Source organism: Enhydra lutris, unplaced genomic scaffold (genome assembly GCF_002288905.1).
Source record: "Enhydra lutris kenyoni isolate GAN:26980312 unplaced genomic scaffold, ASM228890v2 scaffoldscaffold6, whole genome shotgun sequence".
Lineage (NCBI taxonomy): Eukaryota > Metazoa > Chordata > Mammalia > Carnivora > Mustelidae > Enhydra > Enhydra lutris.
The window spans coordinates 38,283,663-38,302,116 of NW_019154090.1; the positions used below are offsets into that span (position 1 = coordinate 38,283,663).

At 41.5% G+C, this 18,454-nt stretch overlaps 1 protein-coding gene across 1 annotated transcript in view; it reads left to right on the plus strand.

The window, feature by feature from the left end:
- Window positions 1-17,531, plus strand: part of LOC111141782 (serine palmitoyltransferase long chain base subunit 3) — a 135,544-nt gene extending 118,013 nt beyond the window's left edge. Inside the window, exons 10-12 of the mRNA XM_022494591.1 lie at window positions 8,278-8,413; window positions 13,347-13,476; window positions 17,162-17,531. Coding sequence (XP_022350299.1) covers window positions 8,278-8,413; window positions 13,347-13,476; window positions 17,162-17,275 — 380 coding nt within the window. The 3' untranslated portion in view covers window positions 17,276-17,531. The remainder of the gene's footprint in view (window positions 1-8,277; window positions 8,414-13,346; window positions 13,477-17,161) is intronic.
- Window positions 17,532-18,454: the final 923 nt, after the last annotated feature.

Consider the following 18,454-nt stretch of genomic DNA (forward strand, 5'->3'; position numbering starts at 1 on the left):
CCCCCTCAGAAGATGGCATGTCTTGCTCATGATGCTGCCATGGCTCCCTACTACCCACCAAAACCTACCAAATCCTAGGGTACCCTTCAGAGCTCTCTGTGGTCTGACTCCACTAATCTTCCTCATGACTGTGATGCAAACGTTATGGCAAGCGAGTTACCCATTTCCAGATGCCCCCCCACCTCCAAACTTAGATACACACAATGTTCACTTACCACCTCTAGCTCTTTGCTCCAAAATCCCAAAGCATTTCTTCCATGGAGCATTCCAGTAGGTGAGGCAGTTACTGCTATCCTCCCTATTTAACAGATCAGTAAATGAAGGCTCTGAGTTGATGAGTCACTTGCTCATCTTCATTTAAAAAAAAAAAAAAAGGAAAGGGCAGGTGGATTCTTTCATGCAGATCTGTTGATGGAGTACAAAATATTCCAAAACGAAATTGCTTTTTGGTGTCCTCGGTTGGGATCAGCCCTAGTATCTTTGTAGAATCAACACCCACAATAGCAGTCATGCCTTCAAGCAATGATTCTCAACTGGAGCACGACACAGTTACTCCAGGAGTCTTTCTGGAGCAGAATCCCGGGGGTGGGGGGGGGCGCAGGGGGACTTTATTGTATGTATTCTAGAAAAAGATATATTCCCAGAAGACTCTGGTGTGTTCCTGTGCTTAAGAATCACTAATTTACAAAGTTCCCAGATGGCCCCTAGCCTTCCAAATTACCCCATTGAATGTGCAAACTTCCACAATTTGTGACTTGCAAAGACACTGCTCTCTATTGAGATGCAAATTACCATTAAATCTTGTCATTCGTTCTGTAAATATTTGGGAAGCCCTACTGTGTGAAAAGCCTGCCAACTCTGTCTCCACCTTTCTTAAGGCTCTTCCGCTCAGTTGTATGTTGTCTGCTATCTGCCCTGTCTTCCTTGCAAACCACCTCAGAATGTTCGCATCTTCTACTTCACCTTCCCAGCTGGTCCGGCTCCTGAACATAGTGAGTGCTTTTCGTTTGCGAAATGTGCAAATCTTTGAATCATGGAATTCACACCTCATCAGAAATAAGTTTACCAGCTTCTCTCCAAAGAGCAGACCTTGATTAGCCCGGGAGGTACGGCCTGTTTCCAGGTCAGCTGGGTAATGCATTAATGATCTCCCAGCCTCAGTTTTGGTATCTGTGAAGAGGGCCCCAAAACACCGTTTCTGGCGCATAATAGATACGCAAGACCTATCCATTCACACCTCTCCTCGTGGGTGAAACTCCTGATGGTGTGTGTGAGCCGCGGGTAGGGAGGTGGAGGCAGTGGCGCAGGCACTGAAATCAGGCTGTGCACACAGCTGTCCACCCTGGATGTCCGGCCTCCCTGCTCCTATGTGCATTCCCGGGGGTATGACTAAGTGGCCTGAAGAGTCCTGGGAACATGTGTATGTGACTATAAAACATGCTGTAACCTTGGAATCCAGACATCAAAAGGGAGAGCTTCAGTGCCTGATAAAAATGTGTGTTCCTCTCAGCAAACCACTCCAAACAGTTTTCTCCATCCCACTGGGAAGCTTGTCACTGCTAATGTGATTCTTATGATTCTTCCTGCTCTGTAGCTTCTTGATCTTTGCTGAGATCACTTTGCCCCTAAGTGTGTTGCAAACAAAATGTCCTGTCTGAGCTCCAGAGCTTAAAATAACAGACTGCTGGGCTCCTGCTGTCACACTGACACTTTACTCCAAGGTCCGTCCTGTCCATCCCCCACCCCCCATCTCACCAGAGACCACCCCCGCCATGCCCCGCCATGCCAGGGGGAGGAGCCTTGAGTGAATGGACAAAGAAGGGGCAAGAGGCAAGGAGATGAGGCATTCTTAGATCATTTAGTTATTTAATATCAATGTGATTTTTTAGAAAGATCGACTTCTTAAATTTTAAGAGATGTTTTATGGGAAGGCTCTTCCCATCTCTAAAAAAGGAAAAAGACAACATTTTCCAAGCAAAGCTGCCTAAGAGCCTCTTCAAGATTGTCCAGTCTGAATTCCGACTGTTGTGGCAGCGTGCTAAATAATTTAGGGAAGGATAGCGGCATGTATTTCTTTATGTGCATTTTTAAGCCTGGAAAATAATAAAATTAGTCCCTCTGTGGCATCTGGGCACGTTCATGTTTCCTCTATTAGCATGTGAGCCTGCAAACCTACAGAAAATAGAGAGCGGCACCCAGGTTGGCTCACAAGCTCATGAAATCCACCTCTTCCACTTAGTCCTTCAGAGGGAAATGCCTCTCTGTTTTTTGCATGTGGATGGTTTAGCAGACAACAAATTTTCCTTCTTCGGCTTTTGACAGGTCATTCCGGGAGTCTCCACTGTCTGCAATGCCTTCTGGCCCTCTGGAGGTTGAGTTCTCCCAAGCATATTTTTGGAAACGCCACAGACGATTGTTTTTATTAGGGGACTGCAAAGCTTTGTAGTGGGATGCTTTGTGTTTTATTTGTTTTCCTTCCCCTGCCCCAGCTGTTTTTGTTTTAACAGCATTGGAAAGAAGGTTAAAGTACTTGTGGCCTCTGGTAACCTAGCCCATCTCTCAAGTTGGCAGAGCTAGAAATCTGAATGGGTAGAACAGCAACCTACAGGTCAGCTGGATTTTTATCCAGCCTCCTGTATGGTGAGGGGGTGGGGGTTGACAGTTGGGGTGACCTCAAGTCAGAGCAGATAGCTGTCAGGGGAGCAGGTCAGCCCCACAAAACGTACTCTTCAAACACCCAAGCACTGGTTAACTGCTGGGAGGTAATCGTGCCAAAGAAGAGGCCAGGACATATGCCCATCTTCTATTTTCCACTACCAAGGACACAGCCAGGACACAGGCACTTAATGCCAACAGGCATGTCTGTGGACTTCGACTGGCAATGGCGGCCATTTCTGAGACATCCGAGTCTCCATGGCTATGCCTCCTGGAAACCAAAATTCATGCCTTTCCCATCCTGATTTATATTAATTTAATACTCATTCAGTTGATCTGGAGTGCAACCGGGGCTTTGCCAGGCTCTTCAGATGATTCTTAGGTGCCATTAAGGTTGCTAGGAACTACTGCCCTATGGAAAAAGGGGTAATTAGACTTCCAAATACCTACTGTGTGCCAGGCACAGTATGAAGCATGTTTCTGCATTAACCCCTCTATTTCCACCAACCTTTCGGGCAATGAGCTTATTTATCTGTATTTTACAGGTAAAACTGAGGTATCAAGCCATATATTGTCGAGAGGGAGTTCGGTGTTCTTTTTTATTTTTATTTATTTATTTATTTATTTATTTTTTAGTCCATTTAACTCTAAAGACTCTTCCTTTTACAGGGAACCCACAATATAACAAAATAAACAGTCCTATAAACTCTCTGGAACCCTACATAAGGGATCAGCTCATTTACTTAATTATCTGAGCAGAGACCGCCCTGTCTTCTACATGATGTGTGAAAGAAGAACCAGAAAGGGTTGAATTAGAGTCTCTAATTGAGCAATGCCCAATCTCCATGCCACCCTCACTTGGCCATCCCTGTACAAAAAGACAAGTGCTAAAAATTTCTTCCTACACTTACAAAGCACTCTTCAAGCAAGGATCTCAAAGCACACCACAATTAATAAAATCACCCATATCCTGTCTAGATGAGTAGCATGTTATATGCATAAATTCCTCTCTTCCCCCAGGCCCTACAGGAGTAAAATGTTTCTAATTTTAAAGAGTGAGCAATAGAGTAATTTAAAGGAGCTGTATCTTGGCGGATGCAAAGGACCTGAAAGGCATTAATAGTGACTATATGAGAAAACATGGTGACCACGAAGTGTATCATAATGGCTTGTCAGCCGTGTTGTGCTAAATGATTCAAAGATAGAAAAGACTGGGCAATTCTTTAGAGTCAGCTACCCTTGGGATCCATATTCTGATCTATTTGGTCAACTCTCCAAAGAATCTAGAAGCAGTAAAGTGAGGGCATTTGCTGATGATCCAGTTACTTGGGTTAATCAAGGCAAAGTGGACAGACGGGGCCAATTAAGTAACTGGGCAGCTCAATGATAGATGAGTCATTATGGGCAAGCGCAAAGGTAATGCCACTGGGAAAACAATTTAAGTCATTCATGCACTTCCGGGCCAGGAAATCCTTCTAGTCTTTGAGGGGGATCATTTAGGAATCATCAGACCAAGCCTGATGAAGTCATCTTTTCATTGTGCCGCTAACGATCAACAAAAGAACTAAACGTACAAGGAGATAGGACATATGGAATATATTTTGGGATATATGGCTGGGATGTAGATCTGTGACTTCATTTGAATCACCTTCTTTAAAACAAGTCTTACTCCAGCCCTCTTCTTCTTTTCCTTCTTCTTCCACAATCTCCCCCTACTCCTTATACTCCCCTAAATACTCAGTTTCGGTGTATAGATGAAATTTTCTTTTAAGTAAAAACAAATATTCTCCTCTTCATTTCTAGTTCTGGCCTTCAAAGAGGTGCTTTCTGTACATATACAAGTTTCCAAGGATCACTTCGGCATGTTACAAAGCAATTCATTTTTAAGCACCCAGGAGGTTTTTCTATGCAGCAACATTTATATAAATCTGGAATTTGGGGATTGAGGGCTTATCTTTTCCTTTTTGAAGGAGGTGGGCAGGAAAATAAAAGCATATATGCATTAAACTAAACCATATTTGCAGCTACCTATTTCTTGAAAACCAAAGTCCCAACCAGGGACCCTGAAGTAAAGGTTATCAATGACTGCCATGTTGATAAATTCAGTAAAACTATTTCATCTCCTGATTCGTCTTCTCCCTCACTAATTGCTCTGTCTCCCTTGTAAGTTCTTTCTCTTCCCAGCCACAAAATGTTGGATTCTTCTATCCCTGTCCTCTTTTTTTTTTTTTTTTTTAAGAAAATCTACCCATCACTCTAGCCTCATCTTGCCCCACATTTAACCACATCTTACCTGGTTCTCAACCACTCTTTTCTTCCACAAACCACTTGACCATTGCTCCTGTTTCCTATACCTGAAATGTTCCCCTCTGGTTTTTTGCCTCTTAACATCTGTCTACCCTTCCAATCTCAACTCACTAAACATGTATTGACTTCTAGTCATATAGTATTCTTCACAGCACTCATTAGAGTTGCAATTTTCCATCCATTTGTAGATGTCGTATCTGTCTGCCCACTAGACTAAATGCTCTTCCCTGTTTCTGTTTATCCTCCAGTTGCTACTGACTAACCTTGCACTGCCCACTTCTCTTTTTTATGATTTATCATCACGGCCACTGACCAGCGGCTTCCTGTGTCTTATAGATTGTGATTATAAGCTTTTCTCTCTATGTCTCTTAATTTCAGGTCTTAATGCCAATTGTTGGTTTTCTCTAAATTTTTCACATTCTCCCTCTACCAGCAAGAGGACCTTATTGGTTTAATTCATATTTATTATCTCTTTGGTAAAGTTCTCATGATAGACCAATTCATGGCTCTCTGGCCAACACCCAAGTGGACTGGCCTTCAATCAAGAATGTCGTGCATCCATTAGCTGTGGCCAGCATGGTAGAATTGAGACATCAGCTTTCCTGAAGGGAAATCCAGATGCTTTCTCCATCATAACCTGCTGGCAGAGTCAGAGAGGAGTCTTCCTTGAAAACCGGGCTTAAGTGAAGTATAGTAACAGAGAACAAGCAGAGGCAGCTGGATCATTCAACACCCCTCCTTCTTGGTTGGTGTTCTCCTCAACTAAATTTCTGTTCTTCTGCAAATATTATTAACACATTTAAGATGCCAGAGAAGTCGGGTAGATTTGGGCCTGGTAAGCAAAACTCTCAGGGAAGAGCTGAAGTGTTTTGGGAGTGATAGAGCCTACTGAAAAATGTCAGATGATTGGATAAAGAATGTGCCCTTTGGGGGCCTGTCTACTTCTGATTCACCCTTACTTTTCAGGAGTAGCCCATCAGGCCCAACTAAAGTGAAGGGAGTTCGCTAGTCTTCCCCTGGGGCAGGCCTCAGATTCTAGTCCTTGATATCCTACTCCTTTTCTCTACAACATGAGGCTGTTTAAAGACTGCTCAGTCCTCAACATCTGAACTGCTTCTACTAGAAAAACTTGGTATAACAATGATTCTAACAGCTGGAAGAGATACATTTTATTGAGCTTGTAGTAAAGAGTTGGCTATCATCCATTACCTGGATAAACATCATCCATTGCTACTCTTGGGCATAATGTAGAGGTTAACAGCACAGATTCTAGAACTCAATTACCTGGATTCAAATTCTGACTCTGCTACCTACCAACCATGTAAACGGGTGAGTCACTTGACTTCTTTTCATGTGTAACATGAGAATATAGCATCTAGTTCAATACAGTTGTTTTGAGGACTAAATAAATTATTGTCAAGTGCTTTATGTGATATTATGTGAGTTGCAAGTACTATTGTGGTTGATATTAGCATTGTCCTTTAGAGGTAACTACATCCAATAAAATGGCCACCTGTGTTACTCAGAATACATTTGGTTATAGGTTGTATAATGCAACTCAGAATAGCTTAAGAAAAAGAAACATACTGAGATAGTCCAAAAGACAGACTCACTTAGGCGTGGCTAGGCCTAAGGTTACGATGATGCCATCAGGACTCTTACTTGGCATCATCTCTTACTCTTACTCTTGTGCCTTGGCTTTCTGCATTAACATCATTCTCAAGCAGGTTTCCTCCATATGACGACAAACATGTAGCTTCGGATCACCTCACTTATATACTTCTTCAACAGATCGGAAAGACTCTGATAAGCCCAGGTTATAGTTCATCATTATTGAATCAATAATTACAGGGATGGATTATTCCAATTGGCTAGGCCTTGGTCATATGATAACCTTGTAGGAAAGAGGAAAGTCAGGTCCAACTCTGTCTGAACATCATGGCCCCCTGGAGGAAGGATGTTGAGCAGGAAATGTCCACTGTTCAACCCTCTGTCAAGACACAATCTGGGACCATTTCTCCAAGAAGGAACTGGAGAACTGTGATTGACATATTTACTGAGATGTTAACCATTTTCCATCTGCAGAGTTGCAGACACGCAGGAGTGATGTTCAGAATATTGAAACACCAGTAAAGCAAAGACTAATCAGTTTGAATAAAAACCCAACCAATCATAATGGAAGTCAGCTATAGCAGCTGTTCCTGCTCAACAGCCACTTTGCATTAGATGCAAATGTTGGACTGATTTCTAGGAGACTTAAACATCCAATTCTGTTAAATCTTCTGTATCAAGCACAAACACTCTGGATTTGGCTGGTTTGCTCACTTGCCTCACTGGAGATGGTAATGGAATAGACAGATGTCTTCAGAACTCTTTCCACTCTTTAATTCTCTTTGCCATCACATATGTGTAACCTACCCCCAGGACATACATGGAGGACAGAGGCTAATCTTTTGAGCTGAAGCACCAATAACCTGGAAAGGGACACATGTTACCTTCTTTGACCTTCTGTTTGGAGCCCATGCTGTCATTTTTAGAGCTTGGGGAAAACAGAGATCCCCTTCTTCCATTCACTCGATTCCTTTCCCTGTACCACTACCAAATTCCTCACAAAACAGTTCTGGTCTCAGCAGGACCTATCTTTGTCCAGGGATGTGTTTCCACTTCAAGCTCAGGTTAGGTGAAGTGCTCTTCGATTAGAGACTTGGATGAGAACCAACTTAAAGGGCCAGCTCAGCGTGGCTGAAAAGCTTCTACCAACAGCAGGTGTGCTGTGTGTCTGTGTCTGTGTGTCTGTGTGTCTGTGTCTGAGTGTGTGTCACTCCTTGTCGCATTCCCTTTCCGAGTTAATGTCTTTAAAGCACTTAGCACACCTCTGAAACACATAACACATTATATGTTAATTTTAAAAATAATAAAAATTAAAATTAAAAAAATGACAAATAAAATAAAGCACTTAGCACAGAGTCCATACACAGCAGGTACCTAGTAAATGATAGCTTGTCTCCTTCCTCCTCACTGGACATGCTCTCTGCCCACTCCACCCCATAGGCTAGCCTGCCTTTACTTGCTAGCAGAACCTAACAGCACCATATCCCACTGGATCCTGGCTTCCAGACTCAGAACAGCTCTCAGACATCAGTGCCCATACCTGCTCACCAAGAGGTATTTCCCCACCCTATTTTGACCCCCTCCCAGCTAATGATGCAGGCCTGCAGAAAGACATAGGAAATAGGAATACTTGCTAAGTCAGTTTGACCTTTGCTTCTCTCTTCCTGGTGGGAATTGATGGATTTCATGTCTGTCTCCTTTCAGGGTTGCAGAGAGTACGGCAACTTGCAAAAAACACAAGATACTTCAGACAGAGACTGAATGAAATGGGATTCATTATCTATGGCAATGAGGAGTCTCCCGTCATCCCTCTGCTCCTTTACATGCCTGCTAAAGTAGCGTGAGTATTCAGTGGGCTTTCAGAATAACCCCAAAGCCCCAGGGTGATCTAAGACAGTGCTTCTGACTCTACAAGTCTCTTTCAGCATAGGCAATGGTTATGTAGTTGGAATGGGGTGCCGAGTTCAGAATTCGCTTGCACAGTTTCTTGGAAGCCACCTGCCAGCCCATCAGCTGGGCCTTTTCACAGGTTCTCTAAGAAGAGAATCAAGTGTCCACCACTTTCAAGCCCTTTGAATTTGGGTGTCACCTTCTAGGCTTCAACTGTAAATTAAGGATGATCCTGTGCCTACTTCTGTCCCACAGCCTCTTTCAGGGAGAACTTCTGGAGACCATATCTCTCAACATTTGAAAACAAAATTACCAGACTCTGTGCTTTCTCCGCTGACCTTTCATGCCCATCCTCAGAAGAAAGCAGCTTTATTTCAAGTGTGGAGGAAACTGAGGCTGCAGACAATTAAATAGTTGCCCAAAGTCATACAAGTTGAGCAGTAATAAAATCAAGAGACTATCAAGAGGCAAACCCAAACTTAGGCTCACAATCTTAACAGTAAATTTTAATGCCTCTCCTATAAACCTATGTGGAGTTGTTTCCCATTGACTGCAATTCTGAAATTGAGCACGAGAACAACTACATAAAAAGAAAAGGTGACTTTTCCTCAATATGGCATAGACAGTTTGATACATGAGCCATTCTCCAACCTGCCACAGACTAACTACCTCTGTTATTAAAAGGAAGTTAATTAGAGTCCTTTCTAAATATAAAATGTTTATTTGGGTGTCTGACCATGTGCACAGTGGAAAGTAATAGTCAACATATATTTATAAGATTCTAGAAGTCTTAACTCTCCTGCAACATAACTCCATTGTTGGAAATTTCTGCTTGACTCTCAAAGAGTGAAAAGATTGGTAGAGTATTTCAAGTGTAGAGAAGGGATTCTGGGATTATCAGTTGAGAACTCATGGTGGATAGAACTGATTAATTCTTCAGAGTACATTCTTCTATCATTTCACCACAGCAAAATAACAAGCAGTTAAAACCACACAGGAGTTATTTTGCAGGCCATACCATTACCACCAGTGGGCCCTTTGTTCACAAAACTGGGTAAGGCTAACAGTGTATGGAGTGGTCAAGAGGGTACTGAGCTACAGAAACGTCCTACAGGATGCTGCTCGGTACTTAGGGCAGGGAGGGTTGGCAACAGGGATTCAAAGTAGCATATGATTCTAAACATCTGATTTGGGGAGGCAAAATGAAAACCTACGTTTGTTCAGAATGGTTAGCAAAATGGTATGTTTTGGAAGAAATATTCCACACGTAACCCATGTCTATCTCATATGTTATCATTAGCTCAAAGACATCAACGATAAATTTGTCTTATTATTGATCATCTAAAGTGCACAATGCTGGAGGGTGGTCGTGGGGAGTGTGCCGGATAGTTCTGACTTTGGTGGGGGAGGCTGGAACTAGAATATTAGTATGAATCCATGCCATGGGAAAAGTACCGAAGAGTTAAAACAAACGCATTTAAATTCAGGAATTTATCTTTGCAATAACAGAAAGAGAGAGGGAGTAATTCTGCTCCTTTAAATGCTGGGAGTCCTAACTGGACAACAGCTAATGTGAAAAAAATGAGATCAGAGGCTGTTATGTGTAAGAACTGTGCTCCTTGGTGTAGTGAGGAGTTCGGAATGAAGAAGAATTTGACTCTGTCTCTTGCTAGCTGGGAGATCTTTGACAAGTTACCCAACTTTCTAAAGCCTCAGTTTTCTCATTTTTATGACAGGATGTAATAAGACCTATTTCATAGTTGTTTCAGTTAAACAAGATGAGGTCTGTCCGCATACAGCCTGTTGTCCCATATAGGAACTACTAAGTGGGAGCTGTTATTATTAGTAGTTTTAATTGTTAATGTATATAAGACACTTAACATAGTACTTGGTATACTATCAATACTTCATCGGTGGTAGTTATTATTACTACTACTAGGACTTCTACTAGTACAATGATTATTATTATTAGTTTCAACTGAGTGTAAGATTGAGTCACCGTGGTTGCATGGCTCTCCAAAATAATTATTGCAATCTTTGGTTGCATTAATAAAAATAGAACTTTCAGGAAAATAGTAGGTGGAGATCCTGCTATTGTGTGAATCAAATATGCCATGTTAGAGCCTAGATGATATGTCAAGCCATCTAATGCCTTCCAATGAAGATGGTACTTAAGGAGGAGTGGATGTGGCTGAATGCTGATTCTATGCTAAGGAAGACTGTCCAATCCAGTGATCACCCACCAAAGGTGGATGCTTGGCCTTAATTTATAAACAAAGACACCAAGACCCACAAAACTGAAATTGCTTACTGAGGGTCACTCAGCTTACAGGCAGCAAAGCCCAGAATTCAGAGCCAGTTCTGCTTGCCTCCTAAACCTGAGTTCTTCTCAGTGCCTAGCACGACCTCTGAAGCTTTTGTCCACAGCGGGAGGGAAACACATCTCATTAAGGCAAACACACAGTATGAGTTTAACTCTCAATGTCATCTCTGATGAATCAAAAGGCCTCAAACCCAGCGAATGGGAAAAACAAAACAAAACACTCTAGTTGCTTGAGTTGTCTAAGGAAACTTAGAATAGTTCAGTGACCAAAGGTAATGTCTTCTCTTGTTGGCAGGAGTTGCTGCCGAAAGTTTCTTTGCCCCCTGGCCTTGTTTTCTTCTCAGATATACCTTCAACAGAAAGTTTATATGGAGAAAAGCTTTTGAGACAAGGAGTTAATTGTATAAGTCAGTGTATGAGCACTTCCTTCGTTTGCTTATTTTTGACCCTTTGATTTTATTGAAGCATTGTGATTTCTCCACATGTCCATCTACTGCAGAATGAAAATATCCTCTCCAGCAAGGTATCATTTTGAGCAAAGTTTCATTGCGACTCAACCACTGGAATCTTCTGCAACATTTGGTATCATGTGATTTCACCCATAAAACATTCATTTGAATAATCAAGAATATATTATATTTAGTCTCTGATACAGAGTTTACATTCTCCTTCCATGGGCTTCGTCATACACTTTCAGGATGATAGGATACACGGTACAATGATGATGCCCATAATGCATTGCTAACCACTTATTATTATTATCTATGTAGCCCAGCTTCTTTCAACTCACACTACAGGCTCTGATTTGTTTTGGGGAGTACAAACCCAGAGGCTCATTATATAAAATGTTCAGGGCAATCAGACACATCAACCGAAGGAGGCCAGGATTAGTAGTGTAAATTTTAAGGCTGAAAGTGCTCCAGGGAGGCCTCAGATTAGCCTAATGAATCAACAGTCCTATATTTTGCTCTACATTCTTTGGCAAAACTCACTTCCTCTGGTACAAAGAGAAACATGCAGACAGTGAAAATGGTCTTTGGGGAGTCCCGAAAATTAGCTTGAGATCATGGGTCAGGTGGTTTGTAGTCTAGCAATAAAAGCACTTGCCTTGTTTCTCAGATAATTATGAGCTCTCATCGTGTGCCCTTCCATGGGCAGCCTTCCATAGGGTGAACAAGAAAAAGCACAGCCTCTGTTTTTCTAACTTTCTCAGAAAGCTTCATCTTCTTGTTAATCTTCCCTGTTCCAAATCAAAGGTGACTCTTGCCTTAGCTGGGCCACAGGGCCAGAGACACTGTGTTCCCCAGACCTTGCAATCTCCACCACTCCATTGATAACATGCATTCTCCGTGAGGCAACCAAAAAGACACACAGCTCCATGGCAAGAGGAATGAATAAACGGAAAGGCTAGTTCTCCATGTCTGGCTCAAGAATTCTTCCTGAGTTACGACTGGAAGGTTTCTGTGGTGCTGCTGTCATCTTCCAGCCTTAAAAAGGACACCAGGAGCCTCTTAATGCTAAGAACAGATCTGAGGCATTTACCTTGCTTGTGGGCAGAGACATTTAGTAAGTAAGATTTCCTGCAGAAAGCAACAGAGCACAAAGTGGGGCAAGATTCACGTAGGGGCACATGCCTTTTTGTCTCACGTTGGCTCTTAGCACAAAAAATATAGACTTTTGAGAGTTTGATATTCCAGAACCATTACTGAGATTAGCTCTGGAAAAAAAAAAAAAAAAGTCTAGAAGAAGATAAAGGCAAGGAATCACTGCAGAGAAACATTACACCCTCTAATCTGTAACACCCTGTGTCAAAAAGCTTTATAGTTATGACCTACATTCTACAGGTTGCATCCACGGGCCAGCCTCTCTGTGTGTACACATTTCTTCCCTGAATTCCTCTTACCCTGTTCCCCCTTTAACTCAGTCAATGGGTTTATCATCCTTGAACATACAGGGGTGGATTTATTCACACAATAAAAAATGAGGAGACCCTTACTATTTTTCACCTCTGGTTTAATGGGGGAAAAATATGGCTCTGGAGTGATAATACAGCTCGGGATTATCTCCTTTCAGACCCTCAGATCCTGGTTCTCAAATTATAGTCACTAAGTATAGGCTTCTTGAAATTTTCATACTCTGTTATTGGTATTAGGTTTTTAAAACATACAAGTTTGCACTTACTATATGTTCTTTCTTTATGCAATTGCATTTTGTTAGCTTTTGGGCTTTTGTTCCTAGGAACCCTGCAGACAAAGAATTTGTATATCAATGCTGACTCCTTAAACCAGGGTCCTGTACATCAGCATTTTCTGCTCAGTGTCAAAGACTCAGTACTCACAATGCTCTAATGGGTGTGCCAGGCCCTATCATATGCACCCTCAGCTATGGGTGCCATCGAGACACTGTCCCCATTTCCTTGTCAATTATACGTAACAGAAGTTTAGTAATTTCAATCATCTCTATTTGTTGTTATCAGAAAAGTCGATTAACCACACTCTTTTTCCTGCCACATAATTTTGTCATCTCTCAGCTAACCTTCTCTCTTTTACCTTTCCCGTAGGGCTTTTGCAAGGCATCTATTAAATAGAAAAATCGGGGTGGTGGTCGTTGGATTTCCAGCTACTCCCCTCGCAGAAGCTCGGGCTCGGTTTTGTGTTTCAGCAGCACATACCCGGGAGATGCTAGACACAGTGAGTACCCACAGGCCAACAGAACCTCTGGTACTGGCACTTTGCATTGTGAGCAGGTTCTTTTACTGAGCTAGCTTGGGGCTCCCTGGGTTTCTCTTGGTGGTTTAGAAAACAACACTCATAAAACTCACTGCAGAAAGACAAGGGATTGCCAACAATGCCCAACAATGTGATCAACTCAGTGGATAGGAAAGAAAAATGAGTTTAGTGGAGACTTGACTCAAGGCAGTGTTTTGGTTTCATAAAAATGACTGACTGAGTAGCCACATGTTGTGCTATTTACTTGATCTTAAATGCAATAGCTAATCTGATGTGCTATTTCAGCCGCAATCACTCACAAACTGACACTTTTAGAGCCACCAAGCCCATCATATGAAAATACGACCCAACTAACCAACATGTCGGCAAAGACAGGTCCATCATATCATCCAGACCTACACTGGGTTTTAATGATTTCAAAACCACATTTCACTGTCCTTTGGTTTTGATCTTTATGAAAATGAGTGAGAGAAGACAACTAAACCATCTCAATTGGTTTGGAGTCAATGGAACTGTCTCCTAGTGTCAAGCAATTTAGCAAACATATTGAGTGTCTACTATTGTGCAAAACCCTGGGGCAAAAACTCTAAGAGCAGATACTAATAAATAAGCGACTAGTGATAACAGATAGAATAAATTCATTTTGGAAAAGAAATATAGACAACTGTGGAACATGAAGGTGGGAATTATATATGGGATTATATGAAGTCATTCATTATATATGACTGAGTTATTCTACATGAAGATGGAATGAATTATGTGTATATGTGTAATATACATGCACATATAACATGTATTATGGATTGTTGTATGTGTGTGTATATGTAGTATGTATGTATATATACATACACTAAGAGGTAGTTCTACAAAGAATAAAAAAGTGAATACTTTGAGTTCAAATAATAAATTATATACACAGTGTATTTTCTTTCTGCTTCACCATTACATTCTTAGGACTTAAACCAGTGTCCACTACAAAGTGCATACATTATAACAACTTCTTGCATGACATACTAATAACTGTGTTAACTCTAGGTTTTGAGATGATGGGTGAACTTTGTTGCATTGTTCCTTATAGCTTTCTTTTTTTTTTTTTAAGATTTTTTTATTTATTTATCTGACAGACAGAGATCACAAGTAGGCAGAGAGGCAGGCAGAGAGAGAGGTGGAGGCAGGCTCCCTGCGGAGCAGAGAGCCCGACACGGGGCTCGATCCCAGGACCCTGGGATCATGACCTGAGCCAAAGGCAGAGGCTTAACCCACTGAGCCACCCAGGCGCCCCACCTTATAGCTTTCTATGTTGTCTAGGTTCTCCAATATGTGTATATATTTCTAGTAATTAATTTTAACAAGTTGTTTCTTTTAAAAAGAAATAGTAGACAGATATTTCAAGAAGCTTGACTGCAAAAGAAAGAAAAATAGGTTTATAAAAGCCCTTGAAAGACTTGGGCATATTTACACATGAAGAGAGGAAAAAAGTAATGAAAGAGAGGCAGTAGGCATAGGAGAGGAAAGGACATGACCGGGGAGCATGCTCCCAGAGATGACAAGAGGGGGTAGACAGCAGTGGGGAGTTTATATTTTTTGTGACCCCAACAGCATTGAGGTATTCATGGATACGCAGTTCTGGAAATATCAGACCTCAAGATTCTCTTCAAACGTTCTTAATCCTGTTGAATAGTTGGCTTGGAAGGAGCACGGAGACATCATGTAGACAGATGCCTCAGAACTTTTGAAATCAGGCACCTATATCAATAAAAAATTGTGAGCATATTTCTTAATATGCACATATGGGTAAGTGAAAAATGACCCTTGAATAACCAAGACATTGATGTAGCTAACTGAACATAACACTCACAGAAAATACATATACTAGACAAGTTCCTTCTATAACCATGTTTGGACCAAGATAGAGATGAGGCCACTCTACATACACAAAATGGCTTAGAATTTCCTTCTTCTAACATGAGTTATGGCTGCTCCTTTACAAATGACCTCATCTTAGTCATCCCACCTGCCCCATAAGAATTCTGCATAGAACCAATCTCTGAACTTCACCCATTCAGAACAACATCAACCCCGACTGATCCCTGCATCCTTAGAGTCATCTCGAGCACAAGTTCAAATGTGGGAAGAAGCCCTTCCCAGCTCCCTCTTACTAAGATGCTTCTTCTGTAATTCATGCCTGCCTTTTTTGAGTACAGGTGTCCTCTGGGTCATCTGATAGTGGGCTTCAACATAAATCCACTTATAAGTTGTATAAGCACTGTCAAGATATTGTGTACATTTTATAGCAGATACCAAAATGGAAGTTAAAAAGACAGATTAAAACGACTAGAAATCCTATGTTCTCCCACACCTTCCATGAGTTGTCTCTCATCTCCTCCAAGCGTGCAGATGCCCCACTCTGAGCTACTCTATCCCCACCTTCAGCCAAGAAAAATAGACACTATCCTAGTTTGATGTCATTTCAAATATAACTTTTGTTACTTTGTCTTAGTGCTTAGATTTGATGTAAAAAATTAGGAAGTACATTGAAGTACAAAAACATTTTAACCACCTATAATGCTACCACCCAGAAAGAAAAGACTCTTCATATGTTGGTGGATATCAAACTTGATACATTTGAAAGACTTCCCAAAGAGGAAAGCCCATAAGTCCCACTAGTCATTCATTCCAGAATTAACAAACATCTGCACCTTTTTCAAAACATTAGGTCCTAATGTTGTCCTCCTCATCTGACAGGTCAAGATGGCCTAACAAGTTTTTAAAAGGCATGCCTAATACCATAAGATCAGTGATATACTAGATGGGAAAATAACATTTGTCTATTCTCCATCTCAGTTGTTGCTTTGGAAAATTGGGGATACATTTATCTGCCTGAATGCAGAGAACTGAAACAGATGAGTTCTCGGTCCTTTGTGGTTTTAAGTCCTACAATTCTATGGAACATAGAGATGAGTTTAAGTTTAAGTTTAAGTGCTGGGGGGTGGGGCAGTATCAGAGGGAGAAGAGGACACTAACCAGCTCCTGCAATGTTCCATTTTGCCCCTGACCAGATTGATTTGCTGTGTCATGAGGACATAAACCCAAATATAATCTGCAACCTTACCTCTTTCTTCCACAAGTTTAAATATAAGTCATTAAGAATACCTGGGTGGCTCAGTTGTTAAGCGTCTGCCTTGGGCTCAGGTCATGATCCCAGGGTCCTGGGATTGAGCCCCACATCAGGATCCCTGCTCTGCAGGAAACCCGTTTCTCTCCCACTCCCCCTGCTTGGGTTCCCTCTCTCATTGTCTCTCTCTCTCTCTATCAAATAAATAAAGAAAATCTTTTAAAACATATATGTAAGTCATTAAACTTTAAAATAAAGCCTGAAAGGGTAAGCATGGGTCCAATGCTTTTATTCCTCTCCTCACACCCCAAAAATAAGTTAAATATTTGTAATGTGGGGTAGACTATTAAAGGATATGAAATAAAATGAATTAACATATAACATTCCTCGAGGGCTGGTTTATAAGCCACACCTTAGTGATTTGGATCTTCTCCTTTTCTTTAAAATCAAGGAAGTTGGCAATAGAAGATTATATCTCCGAGGGGCGTAGGGGGTTTAAAGAATAACTGATGGAAGGCAATTTTTTTGCAGGTTTTGGAAAACCTGGATGAAATGGGTGATCTCCTACAACTGAAGTATTCTCGGCACAGGAAGTCAGCGCGCCCCGAACTCTACGACGAGACAAGCTTTGAACTGGATGATTAAGTCTCCTGGTCCTGAATTGCACCTAAAGACTTTGCCAGAAAACCCCCCCTTTTTGCCTCAAAAGGAATATAAATGGATTTCTCCCCTTTTTCTAAGGACAATTTTGGTTTCCAAACCAGCTTAATTGAACTGAAGGAAATGTTGTGTTTTTAATGTCTCCAGCTTGTGATGGCAGAGACAAAAATATGGTTCCAGATTTTAAAAATTTTCTCCTTTCCCAGTATCCTGCTATAGTACATCACACACACACACACACACACACACACACACACACACACACACACACTTCCTAGAACATTTTTAATGGCAATGAGCCTGTGTTTTCACTGCTACTGTGCAGACTCTCTGGTCCAGACTCTTTCAGGCATTCCAACCAAATCAGAGGGTTTTGATTTTTAATTCAGTAGATCTCATTATGGGTGTATTTATTTCATCTGCAGACGTGAGCAAGCGTGGTGGACAGTAGCTGACCTCCTTGTTTCACCCATGAATGCCCCCGCTAGAACTCTTCCGTATCGTGGGGAGCCCCAGGCAGGAGAGTAAAGAAATGTTGCTTCTACCATTTGCCACATTTGGACTTTTTCCAGGACGAGTGTCAAAAGCCATAGTTAATGTTTGGTGGGAGAGAGCAGGACTGGCCAGCAGTGACTCCAGACGTCTTTGAAGGAAACTTTCCTTTCCCTCTTGCTGGTCTCCTACAGTTTTACAGCTGAGCTTTTGAGGTTTGGAAAACTCAAGACTTTTGTTTCATAAGGAAGGGGGAAGAAAGCAAACACAAGCCAATTGTAGGCTTAGATTCAAACTGTAATGTTATGACAACTGGAAGGTTGTTGGTGCCATGTGAGTGAATGTTTAGCTTGCATACATAACCCTTATTACGTTAAAGAATGAGTTGTCATTTTCCTATTAAATTTTGAGTAAATGGTGAGATGTAGTTTCCTTTAGAGTTGACTCGCAAGACTATACTTGAATGTATTGATCCAAAAATGACATTAAAAGCAAATTCTATTCAACTTTTTCAAGACTGACACCCCCATTCAGTCCTATTAAATAGTCCTTACTGTCTGCTGGCACACGCAATCCAATTTTGGTATAAAATGGGTTCACACACTATTGAGCAAAGAACTGTAATTTCCTTGAGTTCTCTCTGTCTCTCTCTCTCTTCCTCTGTCTGTCTCT